The sequence below is a fragment of the Paramormyrops kingsleyae genome, chromosome 7 (assembly GCF_048594095.1).
Source record: "Paramormyrops kingsleyae isolate MSU_618 chromosome 7, PKINGS_0.4, whole genome shotgun sequence".
Lineage (NCBI taxonomy): Eukaryota > Metazoa > Chordata > Actinopteri > Osteoglossiformes > Mormyridae > Paramormyrops > Paramormyrops kingsleyae.
Genome location: NC_132803.1, coordinates 29525329 through 29544472, shown reverse-complemented (window position 1 = coordinate 29544472; position 19144 = coordinate 29525329). Strand labels below are relative to the sequence as shown.

Below are 19144 nucleotides of genomic sequence, written 5' to 3'. Positions count from 1 at the left end.
CCCTAACCCTAACCCCCAAAAAACCTCTAAAACCCTAACCCCCAAAACCCCCTAAAACCCTAACCCCCAAAACACCCCTAAAACCCTAACCCTAACCCCTAAAAAACCCCTGACCCCCAAAAAAACATTAAAAGCTCAACTCGTCGGAACACCGGTATGCATTCTAAGGCAGGGATGCCTTTTTCAGCATAACACCTGTTTTGGCGTCTGTCGTGTACTGTGTTGGAGCTCAAAAACCCCTCCGCTTGCATTGGATGACATAAGGATTTTTAAACAATCTTAGAAATGAGTTATTTCATGTGACGGCCGGGGTACTTCATCCAGGTCATTCTCATGGTCCAAGCTGCTACAGGTGGTGTCGCTTAAGAAAATGCACCGGCGATCAAAAAATCAAAACACGGGTTTTGATTGACGGGCCCGGCTGAACCTTAAACTCGGCCATCTCACATTGCGTACGGCTGATCGCTGTAGACTGGAGGCAACGTCTGTGTCGCAACAACATCCGATGTTCACATATATCAGTAGTGCGTAGCAGCTGCGTTCCTGCACAGCGATCACTGATCGCGTCAAACCTCCAAGACAGCTGATCATCAAGCTGCTTGGAGTCTGCTTCGGTCCTCCTTCTCCACCCCTTGCACCACCCCACCCCGCCGAGACTGAAGCTGACAGCTCAGAGGCGGGTGCATTTCTAACCAGGACAGGGAGACGCGGTCTGGCTTGACTTGGTTCCGCTGCGATGGGCTGTCAGGCACGATCTCTGCGAAATTTCAGCCCGGTCGTTTGTCAAGTTTGCTTTTCTGTCACGGAGCAGCTCCTGCTTTCAGCTGAATAAGCTGGAGAGCGGAAAAGCCTTTCCCCGGCATCGCTCCTTACATACGGTAAGTGCATCTTAATGTGCTTAGACTGGCTAATTCTGTTTAATGTGAGGGACTGCTTAATTGTTGTGCGATATGGTCAAAATATACTCCAAAAATATTACAGTTATCTTTACTACTAATAACTTAACTAGCTAGAAGCTGACAATTGTAATCTAACTGATCGATCTAAAACGCAGTCAGTGATAATACGCAGACTACCAGATTCAAGTCTCATAATTTAGAAGGTACTATCTGTTTACACTGTTGTATAAGGCGACTAACATGTTGTAAGCTGTAGCAACACTTATACCGAACTTAAGGCTGGTAATGTAGGTTCAAACACTAGTCCGTGCTGTAGTTGTGCCCAAACTTTTGACAACGTGGCGCAGCCTAATTAGTCTTGTATATATTCTCATGTGGGGTGCAGAGGAGTGTAACCCAAAGAGGAGTCACTTCCTTGGGGGAAATAGATCCTGGCAACGCGATCGGCTCCGGTTAATGAAATTCAAAACGTTATAGTAACATGAGGTTCGTCTCTATGCGTCCGGGCACGACGGTGTTCTGCTGCAAATTAAAAAGATTTAAAGTTTCTATGATGTGCCAAAAAAAAATTCAGTTGTTTTTAGGATATTAAGATTTAATCATGTAAATTGCAAAGGCGATGGGGTTCCTGTGTATTAGTGTTTGTGTGTGTGTGCTGAGCTGTGCTCTCTGTGTACGTAACCTGTAAAAGGTGTCTCACTCACGCTTTTCTGTGTCCCCGCCCCCCGGCTGCTGGATAAAGGCAGTAACATCGATCCCCTCACTGTGCGTTTCTGCTCACCTTCAAGATGCACATGAATAGCTTGTTAAATCAACTGAGTAAGTAAAGCGCCGTCCCATGATTACCCCATTAATTACTTAATTTACTAATTCTGAATACATTAACGAAAGTCAATGTGGGAGTTTTGTAAACAACTTCTTCCCCGAAACTTGAGTGTGTGCCGCGATGTGCTGCTGATTTCCACTGGACACCCGCAACACTGGGATTAGAGAGGGTATTTTAATTATCCTTGAAATCCAAGCATTGCAATGCTCATCAAAACAGTCACATTATGCATATGCAATCTGCACTGTGGCCCTGGTTTCCCCTGTAGCCTAAATTTATATGCCGTGAAATAATTCTGCTACATGTAACATGGTTGAGGTTGCATGGTCAGGATATGGACTTAAAATCAAAATTGCAGCCTGTATAGTCATTTAATGTATAGTCATTTGTTTGAATTCCTAGGGTAGGAACTGGCACTGCAGTGCTTGACTAGACTTGCATGCATAAATACTCTGAACAACTGTGCAAATAATGTTTAGCGAAATGTGCCTGCAAAGCCATTGAATGGCAATAAACTGTGCAATCTATAGATGTGTGCCAAAAACAAGCATAATCAAACGCTCTTCTAGGAGCAAACTGATGGAGCGGGGGGTGGGGGGAGGGGGGGGGGTACTTGATTATTAAATTTACCTGCATACTGTTTCGGTTTTGATTAAGCATAAAGCTGTCATTGTCACAGAGGAAAATGTTGTCCAGGTCACATTTTTGTAGTCTCATTTTGTTTTGGTAGGTGCCTTCTTGTGCCAACACGGAAGCAAGTAACATGTTTTAAAATACCAACTTTAATCCATGCTGCTGTACCCTTGATGGGTAATTAGCTATTAGGTATTCTGATGTTAAATCTTACTTGTTAAGTGATGATTATCTGTGATTGACATACCCTGAGGGCTTGAGGTGGAGCCCTGCTGTTGTACTCTTGAACCTGTATTCCTCTAGCTGTATAAAAGGGTTCAGGCTCTTTGGACAGACGTATCAGCTCAGCAGGAGAATGGCAGGGGGGGGCCTTGGTACCCGGCCGTGGGCCTCTGTGTTGGTGGCTGGTGTGTTTTAGGCCGGCCTTCTGGAAAGGCAGCGGGCCGAGTGGGTGACGGAGCTGGCCTTAAACCAGCCATTTATATAACGCCAGGCATGTAATGGCAAGGCGTCCGGCGATGCTTGCATTCTCGGCTTTTGTTTTCAGATTTCTCACAAGCTCACATTCTGCATCTTTGGCTCCCTGACTGTGCGTGCATCTTGGTTTGTGTTTAGGGCCTTAAACGGCAGCTTCTTGAGAGCCCCCCCCCCCACACGTCTATTGGTTGAAGTGGCGGCAGAATGGTGCACCGCGACCCTTGACCATTCCCAGCGTAACAGGCGGCCTACCCTTGTTGTGGGCCTGTCTTCTTAAGGTTAGGGGAGCAGCACTGTGATATGCAAGCAGGCCTTTAAGAGGTTAACTTGGAAGGTCGGGAAATCAGCATGCATCATGTACTGTCCATGGATGGAAGTTCTCTATAAATTTCTGCAGATGACAGCACCATTCAGGAACAACATTGCACAGGTAATGCAGTTTACCGACTGTATGTTATAGTTATATGCTATTACTGGATGTGATAGTGCTGTAGGGAGACCCCTCTACCTCCGGTCTGACTGATGGCTTGGTTTAGGAAGACAGTTGTGGTAGTCAGTCTTGATAGTGGTAGTAGAAACAGTAAATGAGATGGTGATTTTTGAATTTAGTTAGAAACGCTGTTATCTAGAGTTAACAACCTAGTTCACTTTACAGATCGTACACACTTTTCCCTTTAAGGCAGTTGAATGTTGGCTAGATCTAGGTCCAGTGTCCAACCAAAAGCCAGTCTCAGTGTTTTATTACCAAGTCTGCCCTGGTCTGGGAGGACAATTGGAAAATGCTGTTGAGATGTGTGCTTGCTGTAAAACAGTGTGACGTCCGCAGCTTGCTGTAAAAAAAAAAAAGGGTCCAGAGAGGTTGAGGATTATTGTAAGTTGGTATAGATATAAATCCTTGTGCTCGTGTCACTGGGGATTTTTCTTGGCTAGTAAAACCAGGAGCATTTAGCAGCTTAATCAAAACACCTGTAGGTCAGTGGTCCCCTGTCACGGAGAATTGATGCTGTAGCCCAAGAACTGCCCCGGTGGGCGTCCCGTATCAATATCCGTGTCAGATTGTGGTTTGATTTCCAGGAATGAGGCAGCTGTTGTACTACTGAAGAAAATACTTCATCCTACCAGCTTATGAGAGAACTATCTAGCTGTATAAATATTTTATAAATGCTGTGGAAAATCAGAAAGAAGCATAATTATTCAGTCTGTCATCATGCCGGAGATGTGAAATCCAGAATTCATCAGAGTGGAATTTGAGCCAAATGTGCGAAGGCTCGATTTCCACCTTTATCTAGAATCTGACTTCCTGAAAGGCCAGCTTGGTTTGTTTTGAATCGGTCATGATCTATGTTGTGCGACTTCATTTTCTGGGAGAGAGTCTTGGCAGACCAGAACGATTGTGTGGGTGATCAGAAGGTCATTGGTTCAAATCCCATGGACTTGCAGAATGATGTCAAGGTTGGGCCCATTTGCCCCAGAGACTGCCGGACCCTGCTCTCTAATCCTCACTTATAAGTCATTTTGGACAAAAGTTCTTCTAAATAATTATAACCTGCTGATTTAGACAGGAAAGGCAGGAATGTCTCTCTGGTCAGTCCTCTCTCTCCCTGAAAGGCGCTGAGAGTCCCGTGGGGGCTGGTGTTCGCGTGTTTCCGCAGACACAAAAAGAAGCTGCTCTGTGCTTGATGGTTGACGACGCTGTGATACGGTGGGGGCCCAGGAATGCTGCCCTGCCCACGTTCCATTCAGCTTGGGGAATGACAGTGGGAGAGAACATGTCGGGGGGGGGGGGGGGGGGGAGCCAAATTCTGCCTCTTATAAACAAACCCTGATGTGAAACAATACCTCAAAACAGTGGGTGGCTATTCGAAGCATCTGCAAGCAGACAGTCAGTTACAGAAGTAAGGGGCACGGCTGGGCTATAAACGCATGGAGTCACACTAGAGCCCTGGATGAAGTGTAGAAAGAAAAGGCATCGGCAATGTGAGGATGAGGCTTTCTGAACGGCACGTTTCAGGGTGCAGGAGAACAAAGGGACACTTCAGTGAACGACTATCCAATCCCACCCCACGTGCTCCTGGAAAATTCAGATGTGCACTTAAACTTTCTGCTTTTGAAGGCAGTTGAATCCAAAAACAGATTACGATTTACTGTCCTCTTTTCACATGTAAAAATACGTTTTGGACCCAGTGGCTTAAAGAAGGCTGATTTAACACGTGAAGGGTTTTGGGGTCATATTCCAGAAGAGGGGCTTCTGTTGTACCCTTGGGTGATGACCAGCTGAATAAACCTGCTGTAAACTTACAGTCGTTAGACAGAAGCAACTAATGAATATAGTGTTAAGTTACGGTGCAGTCGTGCTCTTCCTCAGAGCTCTGACCTTGGGGCGGGGGGGGTCTCTGTAGCTTTTTCCACTGTTGGATGTCTCCTCCAGCCTCCCCCTCCCCCCGAAGTGAAATGTGAAAAACACAGGAGCTGGTACAGCAGCAGCCAGCCATTTGATACCCTTTGTGAAACCACCACTGTTTTTGCTGGAAGTCTCCGATGCGGTTCGCCAGAGCCCGGCTCCGTTAATCAGGACCCCCCCCCCGGGACGGTGCCATCCTGACATATCGACACATCACTGTTTTCTAACATCACTCCTGTGGGGATTGTTGCCGGACCCTTTGCACATTAGACAGTGGCGGGGCTCGTCGGTCCGGTGAGAATGGACACACAAGCTTACTCAGGCTGAAGCTCACGGCCCCCCTCAGTCAACTTTTGCCACCCCTGACCCCTGACAACAACGACACCATTAATGTAATGGGGGGGGGGGGTGATGCGGGTGCCATTGCAAGCCAGCAGCAGCAGGAGGGAATTTCACTCATGGTTTTATAGCACAGAAGTAGTGTCAGAAACACTTACCCTGATACATTAATCCTCTAATTCCCCCTGCCCTTTTAGTGCTACCCAGAATGCAATAGAAACTGGCCAGGAATCGATCCTCTGTGCTCTGCTGGTTCTACTCTGTGTTCAGACCGGGCTGAGGTTTGATCTGCTTCCTCGGTCCGTCCGGCAACCCACAGAGTGCCGCCGTGTCTGCTTTAAGATGGAGGCTTTGGATTCATCTAAAGAGCTTCTGGAGTATTTCATGATTTTCACAGACGGCACCGCTGGCCTTCTGTTTTATGTCCTGGCAAAATTTTAACACTGAGGTTAACGCGCTGCGATGATGAGTTACCATACGCTCATTCATTCACATCGTTTTCCCACCTGGATGTTCAGTAGCAAACAGCGTGGTGGGAGCAGTGTGAGAAGCCCACCGTGTTCCACTGAAGTCTTGCTACACACCTGTAAATAGTAACTTATATTCATAGCTATTTTGAAGGCATCCTAACAAGGTCTTGACAAGGTCACTGGAACCCCACCCAGATACAGTGGTAACTGTAGGGCTGGATCTGATGATTGATATGGCAGTAATTGGGATCAGATCCCACTATGTTCAGGTGTTGCCATCACAGGGGGAACCTTCCCTCGGTATGAACACAATCTTTGAGGAGCAGAACCGGAGTATACCGCCAGGATCCTACTTTGGCCCCCTGGGGGGCAGCTTTCTGATGACACCCCTGTTTTGGTGGGATTTCGTTTCTACGGCAAAAAAAATACGAGACCCTTCACAGGTGTGAGGATGGATCTCTGTGCTTCCAAAAGCCAGCAAGCAAGAATTTCACAGCACTTTCTGTGCTCTGGGTTCAATGCCCCCCCCCCCCCCCCAATGTCCCTGGATAGGAAATAACCGCACCCCTGTGTGAACTTGAATAATAGCTACGAAGGCTGCAGAGTTGGCAGCGCACTCCTGTGGGTGGGGTGAACTAAGGCTGGCGCTTATGGGAAATCCACTTAGGAATTCTTCGTCGTTGCAAAGGAAACTCGTGTCTGGCACAAGAAAATAAGAGCACATGAGAAAATAAGCATGTTGAGAGTGGAAAACAAATGAGCATAAAATAAGTGGCTGATGCGTGGGCCTTATATGTATGCTTGGGTTTTCTTTTCTGGTGAGCCAAAGGTCAAAGCTTTGGGGTCTAAGGCCTTCACATTGTAAGATGTCCGATGGTGAGTTTATTTTTCAGTTGCAGTGTTTCTGTAACTTGAAGATTTCTTAATGTTTATTCTGCTGGATGTGTGTAAAGGAGTTGATGTTACAATGCAAGGATAGCAGTTTGGACCAGGGGCTTGGAAAGTGTTTTGGGCCCGCAGTGGGTCTCTGGCCCTAGAGGCCAATTACATGGTTGACCCAGCCCAGATTGGCTGCCCGGGACAATGGTAACAGGGAACACGGCTTGGTTGTGAGTTCAGTGCCTTGTTGGGAGTTGGAAAGACCATATGACGTGGAAGAAAGCCTCAAGCAGCCAGTGATCAGGGGCATAAGCTAGACTGAGGGTGTGGACTTCATGGCCCAGCTGTATCTGAGGGGCTTTTTGAAGGGACCAAACATTATTAAAAGTCAGTTTCTCATTGGAACATGAATAAATGGAGGCTTTTGGAAAAAGACACCATAAGGATTAAAGATACTGGATTTCACTTTTGAAACTAGAAACTTAGAAAATAAAAAAGGGTACTATTTTGAATCTTTCAATTGTAGCCATTTATGACAATCTGTTTCTTTTTTATTCAAAGCTCACTTCATATAAAAAGAAGGACTTCTCATGTGGTATTATGGAATTTTAATCCCTCTGGCTGCAGCAGTGTAATTTTAATCAGTGTCTTCACTGGTGGCAGTATGCTGTGGGACGTTTATGGTGGCTCCCAGCTGATTCCTGCAAAGCTGAAGTGTAAAACCAAACCAAGTCCCCATCGCTGCTTCGCGCCCGCTAGGGGAAAGCAGTTTGCAGAGAACATACTGTAGTTATCTCTTTTCGTACTCTTTCATTTTTGCTTCCCTGACTGTTTCTGGGGTACAGGTGAAGATGAGGCCATGCTTTTTGCCTTGAAATGAACATCTATCCATCTTCCAGCTGCTTATTCTTCTCGGGGAGGGGGAAGTATCCTGGAGCCTGTCCTAGGCAGCATAGGAAATAGTATACAGTACCCTGGAGAATGCCAGTTCAATACAGTACACATACACACACTGTGGGAAATTTCAAGAAGTGAGTTAGCCTAACTGCATGTCTTTGGACTGTGGGAGGAAACCCACATTACAATGGGTGAACATACAAATTCCACACACAGAACAGTGGTGGGACTCAAACCCCAAACCCTAATGGCATTAGGCAGCAGTGCTCCCTTCTAACCCTAACCACCCAAACTACCAGGAGTCCTTTATTTCCTATAAAGACTCCAAAATTGACCCTGTCTTGCACCCGTAGACTCCGGGATAGGCTCCCGAGCCCCAGCGACCCTGAACAGGACAAGCAGTTACAGAAAATGGATGGATGGACTCCAGTATTTACAGTGCTGTTCGCAAGTCTTAGGTACTTCATGTTGGAGTAAAACTATGATATTATGTCTTGCAAAGTGTGCCATTTCAGAACCTCTCCTAAAGTCACCCCGGTGTTTACCATCTAATTCACCCATTTGTTTTTTTTTTCTCACTCGACCACAAGCACACCTTGTATGGGTAATCAATAGGTCATTGACTTCTTAAAAACAAATTAAGAGAGCTGGTGATGAAATTTAATGAATACATGGAACGGCTGGGGTGCCCCTGAGGAGAGGTTTGGGAACTGAAGCGGTGTTCATCCAGCCATCCAGCAAGATATAGTAACTTTTTAGAGAACAGAAGAAATTCTTATTAGTCTTTATTGTGTTACTCTTAATTTGCAAATGTTCCAATGTTAGTTTTTTTTTCCTGAGCAAATATACACTTCCTACTCAGATAAGTAGCTTTGAACATTTTGTCTTTGACTGCCTAAGACTTTTGCATAGTATGGTAGGTTGAGAAAATTGTCATTTCATTTACAGTATATAATATTCTTTCAAGTGCAGCTTAGGACTTGAATTTCTAACAGAGAGCAGTACTTTAAAACATGGCTAACGCTAGCCCTGTTTCCCACGCCAGTTGAGATTCCCAGTATGTGTGAGGTGACCCCGGAGCCCACCAGCCCCACGCTCCAAGCTGAGTCCTCCGACTGCTACGACCATGCGGACCGCTGGCAGCGGCTTCGTGCCACTGTGAGGCGCCTGGAGTTCTGGGAGGGCTTCAGCGCCGAGCTGGTGGGCAGTGGCTTCTTCTCTAAGGTCTACAAGGTTTGTCGCCTCGCCTCACATGGCCAGGGTCTACTCTGCCGATGGGGGGGATGCGAAAGGAGGGTGTTCATATTGCTCATGGGCCCAAGCAACTGAAGGAGGTGGGACTAAGACATCTGATTGGTTGGTCCCACATCTTCTGCAATCTGATTGGTTATCTCTCTGAACCAGTCATTTTTCTTTCTGCCCTCAAAACGTTTTTCTGTACGTAAAACTTCCACGAGTGTTCGTCTCAGACAGGAATGTTAATCACCGTCATTAGGGCGGTGTTGGTTGTAGTGGTTAAGCTAGCATGTTAGCTATTCCTGGGTTAGCCTTTTTCCAAAACGACTAAAACCCTATTTATGTCACAATGACGACCACAATTTAATTCCTGTTTGTTCCATGCTGTTTGGCCTAGCAATGAGGAATCAAATGGACAGCCACAATTTCTCTGTGCTTTTATTATCGATATTGCAATTATTCATATTTGGCAGCAGGCATCTTCAAACCGAGCCTGTTTAGCATACGACGGTACAGGCTGATATTCCTTCAGCGCCTCTCGTTTTTACATTCATCCCCCCACAGCGCAGATGTGCAAACTGTGCCGTATGGAACAGGTTGAATATGTAGTGCTGAAGTGCGAGCAGAAAACGTAGCCAGTTGTGGGGTCAGGGAACGAAAGGAACGTGTTATGGGGGGAGCCTGCAGGAGGTGAGGCAGAAGCAAATGGCACAGTATTAATGCAAGGTATTAAAAATGCCTGAGTCAGACTTAGTGTCAGCAGCTTTTTTTTTGTAATTGCTGCACATTTGAATCGCCATGCAAGCGTAGGAGTAACATGTGACCCAAGTGTTTTCCTGAAATTGTGATGTCCTGTGGTCCTTAACTAGCACCACGAGAGCATGGCAGCATCCTGTTAAGAGCGTGAGCTTGTTTTCGTTGTAATTTAGGTTTTAGTTGAGGAAGGATCCCTTTAGTCATCCTACTGGAGCATGATAGGACAGTTGTTGTCTTGATCTTCTAGAGAAGAGTCTGAGTGTTAAGGGGCAAGTCAGTTCTTTGATATTGCATATGGAAGGGGGGGGAGAGCTTTGAGATCTGGGGGCCATGTTGGGTTGTGTTTTAAGGCAGCACAGATGGCTGTTCCCCCCTTCTGTTCACACGTTTGCATTGAGCTGGAACCCTGATTTGATCTCATGCAGAGATAGTCAACCCCGATAACATGGTCTATTTACAGTATTTTCCACAGTGCCTGCCAAGGCAACGTGATTATCAAAGGAACATTTGAAACCATGGGGCCTCTAGTCATGATCTGAAAAAGAAGAATGGATTGGTTGAGTTTTGGTGCTGAGAGAGACTCAGGTTTACAAAGGAACATAGCAGCCTCAAATTAATTATATATACCTTCAGGTGGAAGTCAATCAGTCCATGACTGTGACGTGATTGCAGGGATTGTGCCTCCTCACTAGGTTCAGATGCATCCTTAGTGATTTTGTTATGGACCTGACACTCTAAACAGCACCCATCTGATTGTAGTAAGGCCTGTACCCAAATGTCCTTCTTTGCCTGGTAAAAGGCAAGGAGTATGTAGACGACAGCTTGGAACTCCTAGAATTCTAGTTCACTAGATTATTGGACTTGCACGGACCAGATTCCCTCCTTTCATATTTGCAGTGTCCAAGTTGAAAAGGAGCTTCTCAGCAATGCACAAACATTGCTGCTGCCTGAGAATCCAATGTCACCCTCTGTTGGTCAGGTTGTGCACAACTCATCGCGGAAGGTGATGGTGGTGAAAATCTACAGGAACGACGTGGACCAGGACAGCATCGTGCGCGAGATCACCCTCCTGCAAAAGCTCTCCCATCCCAACATTGTGAGGTCAGCCTCCAACAGCCCTCGCTCATGCAACCCTGTAGCTACTTCTGTGGTGCTCCCTGTACCATCTCCGATAAATAAATTACTCCGCTGTTCAGCCTTTTAACTGTAACTGACCACCCTCATTAAAGTTTAACTTCAATCTGAGCTTCACGCTGAAACAACTTCAACCCTTTGACCTCTTCGTGGGGCACAAAAGACGATGCCTTTATGGCCCAGTGTTCATATGCCTCCTTTCAAAACGAAGAAAGTGCACTCGCGTTGAGGAATGTAACCCGAGAGGGTTTTTTTTTTTAATAACACGGCAATGCAAGGGCTACACATAATGAATGCGACAAGCCCTCACTCACCTTTCACGAAAGCTGCGTTATCAGATGATGGGGTTCCAGCTGCATGCTCCTTCACACCTTTCTGTTTATCCATCCAATCTGACATTCCTCCCACTTGGCTCCCGTTGCACAAGGTGACGGCATCCTTATCAAACTGTGTGCATCAAGAGCAGATTATGATGAAAAGAATTATGCGAGATAAAGACTTAATGCTACCATGCAAATAATGGCATCGATGCAAAGAACAAAGTACCTGGAGGAGGAGGGGTGTTTACCTTAGAACAGGGTACTTGTGTTGTTTTCCATGCTGTATATTGAGCTCTACAGGTGAATAAAGATCTCCTGATGTGGGTCTCCTTTCAGAACTGCAAGCAGCAACTCTACCTGTGTCACTAAAACCAACGTCTTACTCATATGTCCGCCATTCTTTCTACGGCCTTTATGGTCCTGCCTGTTGGAGTAACTGGTTTAGAGTGTTTAATGAAGTTCTGGCATGGGCACCATAAAGCAGGGGAAGTGAGGAAGATTCCAAGGGTCCCTGAGTGACTGCGGTCCTAAAAATTTGGAATATAATCCAATTGATCTGGGTCGGGGGCCCAATATAATGTGCTTTCATAGGGCCTAAAAATCTTTACCGGCACCCCTGTGTTCTGGTGTGAGGGAAGTTGACGCTCACAGAAACTTGGTCTACCTGCTCCAGGTATCTTGGAATTTGCGTGAAAGAAGACAAGCTGTACCCAATCCTAGAGGTGAGTTTGCTTATTCCGGTTTCGCCTCAGCGAGCCATGACTGAGGAGTTTTGATGTGAGACACTTTGATGGGGGGGGGGGGGGGGGGTCAGTGGTGCCAGGCACGTTATGGAACTGGTCTGTCCTGCTGCAGTACATGAATGGTGGATCCCTGGAGGAGCTCTTGGCTCGGAAGGATGTACCTCTCAGCTGGAGGGAGAAGGTGGAGCTGGCCTGTGACATAGCCAGGGGAATGAGCTACCTGCACTACAAGAACATCTACCACAGGGACCTCAACTCCAAGGTGAGGACGTGGCAGAGGCACGGAGGCGTGATGTGACCCAAACACAGATCATTTTGGGCTTTCGGTCGGAGAAACCCTTCGTGTCCTGATACCAAACCTGCAACAATGTAGCTCAGGGAAGCCGTAGTGGTTTTATTTTGTTCTTTTAACTTGAGATTAAAAGTGAAACTTGTAAAATAAATTGCCCTACATAAATAGAGTGTGGACATCCAAAAGCTTTAAACCTTACTAAAAAAAAAAAGTATTAATCTTGCCAGAACCCACATCTAAAGTGGCTTTTGGCTGCTTCGGTTAAAAATAAGTGAGCTAATGAGGTAATTGCTAGTGGTTAAACGGCTGTGACAGAAAGCTGTGGAAGTCCCGGATTGCGTGCTGCCGTCCTGCTGGAACGTTACTGTCAATGAATACGAAGACTTGCTTTAGTAAAGCTTGTGCAGTACGTACTATGAAATAATACAAAGAATATATTAAATACAACATTATAAGGTGATGTTTTTTTTCAGTTTTTTTTTTGTGTAATGAAGGTGTCCTTATGGTGCATGCACAAGACCTTTATCTCACGCGGCCATTATCCCACGCGGTCTACTTCTGCGTCTGCCAGATGTCTATGGATGCTGGTGCGGTGCATATTTTATGAATTGTGAAAGCGAGGAAACACACGCACACTGCACCAGGGCCGTCGTGCAGTTGCAGCTTGCAAAGCGAGGGCCACGGGGCCCGAGGAGGGCTCACACCCGGTGAGATGACAGGCTACCCCGTGAAGAGCGCGGAGGCGGCGCGCTTAACGCGAAACACATGCGGCTCCTGCAGCGATTTCTATTCTGACTTTCCCATTGCAGTAACGGAACCTCACTAATATTTTTTACCCCGTGTAACTCATATTTGCTAACCAGATTCGCTAAGATCAACCTACTTCTTGTGCACTCGCTTTTTTTGGTGAATTTGAAGAATAGGTGTGCCTACATGCAGAGCAAACTTAAAGCATTATTAAATGTCTAGTATGTCTGTTATGGTTTTCGACTCAATTAATTAATTAAATTGACTGAATTAAACAAGTATTCTGTGGGTCAAGGTATCTAAATTTAACCATTCTCCTTTTAAACGTAATCTTCATTGGTGTTGTGTTCTGTTGTGTAATCGCTAGGATGACTGCATAAATATTTAATGCATTGTTATTGTGATTTATATTCTGCTAGCTCCCTCCCCCACACGTGCCAGGCATGGCGAAAACATTCACTGCCTTACAGCGCCCACTTCTGGTCAATTTGGGAAAATCAGGCGCCCAGGGGTCGTCGTGGTTGCATTTTTTTGTTCCTGCCAAGGGGGAAAAAAAAAACACTTGCTAAATGTAGTCAGATGTGAATATCCGTAGCAATTATACGTATGTGGAAGTGTTGTCGACAAGCAGGATTGTATTGTAAAATATAAATCAAATATGCTAGTAACAGAGTAAAAACCAGGGCCTTTTCTCCCTGAGCAGAACTGCCTGATCAGGGTGACGGCACGGGGCAGAGAGGCCCTGGTGACGGACTTCGGTTTGGCCCGGGAAGTGGTGGAGCTGCCATCTAAGGACCCAGGCAGGAAGCTGTCTCTAGTGGGCTCCGCTTTCTGGATGGCCCCAGAAATGCTGAGAGGGGAGCTTTACGACCGCAAGGTGATTCAGCAGCTCATTTTAAGTAATATTGTCTTGTAAAACTATGAAATAAATGGACTGCGGCACAGGTAAGGGCAGCCCCTGACTGTAGTGACAGCTGCCTCTCTGTCCCCTTTGCTCCTTCTAGGTGGACGTCTTCTCCTTTGGCATCATGCTGTGTGAGATTCTGGGCAGAATCCCAGCAGACCCAGAAGTCCTTCCAAGAACACAGGTAAACAAATGGCTGCAGGTTAAAGAACCGGGCTTCTCATAGCCATTTTCCTTATTATTATTCATCTCCAAACAGACTGACCCTTTTTCTAAATTAATTTACAGGTGAAGGGCAGTGTTGCATATGCGCATAGCGATTGTTGACCATTGGGGGGTGCTATTGTTACTGAAAGTAAACATATTGACTTTTCATTTTTTGAGCATTTTCTTTCTTTTTAATTTGTAAAAAAATCCAGTTTTTGCTCAAAATCTGTATTTGCTTGTCTCTGATTTTGGTTGATCTGGACTATTGGGCAAATATCTGATATCTGACATTTGGTCCAGATGTTCAGTCTGATCAACATGGATCCCTAAAACCATTTTAAAAATCATAATTCAAACAATACAACAAGTTAAACAATACAACAGTTGTCATCAGTTTAAATTGTATTAGATTTTTTAATTAATTTTTTTATTCCTTTTTCATCCCTTATTCAGCTCCAGAGGTATTGCCTGTCTTTGTTTATGATACAATTAAGGTGTCAAAGGACGCTTGTTAGAAACAATTACTGTGCATACCTCACTCTCCTGAGCATATTCCTTGCCTTTTACCAGTTTCCAATTTGAAACAATCACAGTCTTCCCAATGCACGGCCTGCCTGTTCTGTATGCATTTGTACAGCGCTAGTCCTTTTGCACAGTGAATTTCACACAGATTGGTCACTAGAGGGCAGCAGTCCTAGAATGCTGGAATTGTCTGAAACTTGCTGCGTGAGCCGAATGAAGAATGAATTAAAATGCAGTTTCCTCCTGCCCCCTTAGGGATGCTATTAACTGAATTGTTCGCTGGATAAGCCCTCTTCCTGTAAAATGCAAAGAAAGAACATTAATAAATGAGTTGAATAAGAATGGAAGTTATGAATATAGCCAAGTGTTGTCTGTGTTACTGCTGTTTTTCCTGTTGATTTTAAATTAAGCTAAAAAATGTAATCACTCAGTTTGGAGGGAGAGTGCCTGTCAACTTTCCAACAGTGAAATCCCTCATGTTTGTGTATTGATTTTGCCACAGAAAAATTATTTACATCTCTGAAAGCACAGGACCAAGCTACATATAGAACTTTAACCATCACATTTTAGAGATTATTTCCAAAATAAAATAACTGCCACATCTCCCCATCTCCTGACCTGTTAAACATTTCAGCACAAAACTTAATCTGTAGACCTCAGTGTTTCAGAAAATGTCGACGAATGACAGCCATGCAGGCTAAATAAAGATGAGCATAAATAAAAACACATTTATAGCCTAAATGGGGACTGAGACATGTGGCTTCAGTTGACTGGTCTGGGTGGAGCTTAAATTAAAGGTCTTTTAAAATAATGTATAATTATGTGGCTGAATCTCTGTGACCTGTAGAATCTTGTCCCCCACCCCACCAAGCTCACAATCAATGAGTCATTTTGCCTGGCAAAGAGGCCGATTTTGAAGCTTTACTTAAAGTCACTTCAAGTAAATCATCCAGTGGTTTAATATATGTGATGCATCAGTGCAACTGAAAACAGGCATCAGTTATCCTTCAAGAAGAAGAAGAGGGCATAACCCAGGATTTCAAAAACTGCATCGATTAATCTTTGCCGTGTCACTCGTGTGTCTGTGAAAGCATCAGAATTTTAATCACCTAGTTTAATAAATAAGGCGATTCATTTCAATGGAGCAGAATATTTTTCTTTCTAAAATTATTTTCAAATGTAGTCAGATTATTGTCCAGAGACACCTGTATTGTAATAATAGAATAAACTATTTTCCTTGAGCGGTGGAGCAAACATTATTTCAATTACAGTCATCTATGTAAATAATTAAAACTGTTCGTCATCCAAATTGCTTTGGAGAGAGGCAGCTATTAAGCAAACATTCAGTGGAATTGGTTTTCTTTCCTAGAAACTACAAGACGGAAAACCACAACATTGGACGTGTTGGTTACAGAAGAACTAAAAATTAGTGTGGCATATTAGAATGGTGCATTGCTGTTTGGGATTATGTTGCAGACAAATGGTTTGTCTTTCGGTTATGACCAGGGTGGGGCTTTTTCTGTGAATTTGAGCGGGGTGTGTGATGACACAGCCCCCTTGGTGTAAGGCGATTCTGGACGCTGGGTGCTTGTCTGGCAGATTCGATGCCTCACAGTGCTTCCACCCTGGTAAACTGGCGTCACTCCGGTGTGTGCCGCAGTGGGGGGGTGATTATCTGCACATCTTCCCTAATTCATACAGCCGGCGTGGTTGGCCAGTGCCAAGCCGGCACCGTGATCCCTACAGTCCTCTGCCAGCCGCTTTGCCCCTGATGCAGTGCTTGTATCCATCAGGATTACGGCCTGGACGTGACCGCATTCCGGGGGATGGTACAGGACTGTCCGCAGTGCCTGCTGCACCTGGCTGCCTGGTGCTGCCTGGTGAGTAAAGCCGCCTTCTCTTTCATCTCTATATAGTGGGGGCTGTTAGACGATTAGAGTATATAGAGTATGTTGATAAAAAGTGAAAAAGGAAAACAAAAAATCCATTGTTACTGGGGCTGGTTGATTGCAGTAAACCTACTGTGGGGGTACCCGCCCCCCGTTGGTGGAATCTCCCCTCCCTCCATCAGTCTCTGGCACTGCTATTTTGGGGGTCATGACCTGAGAAGTTTGAGACCCCATGACATAACGCATTGTCTAGGTGCTAATTTACAGTATCAGAGGCTGGTAATACACCCCCCCTTAATAATCGCACTAGACAGTGCCGCTAGGGAACTGAATCATTTTTTTTCCCCAACATTTAAAACGTTAAGAATAGTTTTTACTTGCACTCATTTATTAACTTTTGTTAGCTTATTTTTTCTTTTGTGCAGGGGCTAGAAATCTTGCTGACAAAACGTTACCTGGCCACCCCCCACCCCCCGTAATGTGTTGGGCCCCCTGAATCTGCCAGGTTATCTGTGCCCTGACTGCGCCCCTGGCTTTGTGCTGTTGATACATGGTTTGCTTAAATTATTGAAGCACTTCGTTAATGAAGCGCCTGTGACGATCAGCTGCCGGGTTAAAGCAGCACGTTTAATTCTGTAAGGTGATGCTTCACCTCAGCTGAGCTGCTGCTCTCGGCTACACTCAGTGGCCACTAGATTACACATACCTGGTAGTACCAGGTAGGACCCCCCTCTGTTTATTGTGCTACACCCTCTAAATACTGCAGTGCATTAAAATCCCAGGGGGAGGCAGCTGTTCCTGAGATGCTAGAACCAGTGTGTCTTGCACCGGCAATCACATAACATTCAAAATCACTTAAACCAAGTGGTGTAACTGTTTTGAACCTCTTAACCTGATCTCTGCATGCTGTATGTGTTCAGCTGTAGCCACGTGATTGGCTGTTTGGAGGAGCTGTTTGCGTTAACGAGCAGGTGCACCTTAATAAACTGGCCGCTAAGTGTTCGTGTTGCTGTGGAAGAGGGACTGATGGGCAGGACAATGACAACTTTGAGCTTAAAGGGTTCAACTATAAACCCAATGAGAATTACAATGATGATCATCATTCTCATAATCATCATTTGTCTTTTGTATTGTGTTAATTGTCAATACAAAGTCCTTAAGAGCGTAGGATACAGAGCTGGTACGGAACCTTCCCTTTAACAGCTATTGAGTTGCATTGGGTATAGAGTGGCTTACTCAATCTGGTTGGTTGGGCAGAACCCAAAGAAGCATCAGTATCTTGTCTTTTTGGGATAGATGGAGGCCTTCCAGAGACCTTCCTTCACGGAGCTGCTGGAGAAGCTGGAAGACACCGCAGAGGCCCTTGAGCCTCCCGACTCCGAGCTGACGAGCGGGTGAAGAGTCAGGGGAGGAGGTGTGCAGACCTGGACCTCACCAAGTCTGGCCTCTCCGCAGGGGAGCATATTTCGGGCTTTGTGGGCTGCCGGAATGTTCTTAGACACCGGTGGGGCACAAGGATCATCTAAAGATGGGACAGGTGTGTTTTCCTGTGACTTCAGGGACATGTGTCTCAAGTGGGAAAATGAAGACCACAAGCTGGATGCCAGCAAGCCTGAGACCCTCCTTCCTGTCTGCGTTGGATCAGTCGGACTCCTTTTAAAATGAGCTGAACTGCTGACCGCTCAGGAGCGTGAGGGCGACCAAAAAACTGAGCTTATTTCTGTGGTAAAGGTCTTGACTCCAGATAGTATAGGAAATTCTCATTTGCAACCTTTCACCACTTCCTCTTTTTTAAATACGGACACAGTGGTCCGTCACCACCGTTGCCATGCGCCCACCATGCGACGCTCTGAGCTGTGCACTCCCATTATAGGGTAATTACCTCCATAATATAAAATAAAAACCCCATAGTGACCTTAAGACCTAATGGAACAGGAGAGAGAAGAGATCGGGTGACCGATGTGCCTGTATGCCCCTAACAGGCAGTGGCATTGTTGATTATTATTAATTAATTGGTGATATGTCTTTACCTGTATACAGAATGATTTTTCATTATGAGAATTTTATAAAATAGTCAACCTCAAATGCAGATTAAAAGAAAAAAAACATTCTTAAAGGGTCTAGTGTCAGTTTAAACTGGCTGTGATTCTAAATGTTTTTCCTTGGCAGTTTCCATCCACTTTGGTTATGGTGGTTTTTTCCAGCTGTCCAATGTCTTAATGCGGATTCCCGGTATGGTGCACCAGGAAATACAGTGTCCTACACCACTTTGTAGCCACCTGACGCAGTGTGACAGGACACGCATGCTTTCAGGTCAGTGGAGTGGAGGAGAAACCAGCCCCCCCTCCAATGTGTGACGTCCGTCACATGTCTGCGTCAGTCCACACATCTGTGAAAGTTTCGCCGTTTATGCTTTGATTTGCTTAGCAGAAAGTGATGAGGAAATAACACTCAGTTCGGGCGGTGAGGTGACCTTTATCTGCTTTTTCAATCCGAAATTAAATCTTTAAAATCCTGTCTCTCTGTACATTCCTGGGTCTGCATACCACGGTTATTTTTTCCTCATACTGATA

General features: G+C 45.4%; 1 protein-coding gene across 4 annotated transcripts; it reads left to right on the top strand.

Moving 5' to 3' along the window:
• Positions 1-329: 329 nt before the first annotated feature.
• Positions 330-19088, top strand: LOC111835356 (dual specificity testis-specific protein kinase 1). 4 transcript variants are annotated; one of them, XM_072714739.1, is made up of 11 exons: positions 330-878; positions 1642-1718; positions 8175-8279; positions 8867-9054; positions 10793-10914; positions 11941-11989; positions 12123-12272; positions 13753-13926; positions 14054-14137; positions 16476-16562; positions 17868-19088. In XM_072714739.1, the coding sequence occupies exons 2-11, from the start codon at positions 1688-1690 to the stop codon at positions 17967-17969; spliced, it is 1092 nt and encodes a 363-aa protein (XP_072570840.1). In that variant the 5' UTR covers positions 330-878; positions 1642-1687; the 3' UTR covers positions 17970-19088. The 4 variants fall into 4 exon arrangements, with proteins under 4 accessions (XP_072570840.1, XP_072570841.1, XP_072570842.1 ...); XM_072714740.1 differs by lacking the exon at positions 1642-1718 and having other exon boundaries at positions 333-878; XM_072714741.1 differs by lacking the exon at positions 8175-8279 and having other exon boundaries at positions 335-878.
• The last annotated feature ends 56 nt before the right edge of the window (positions 19089-19144 follow it).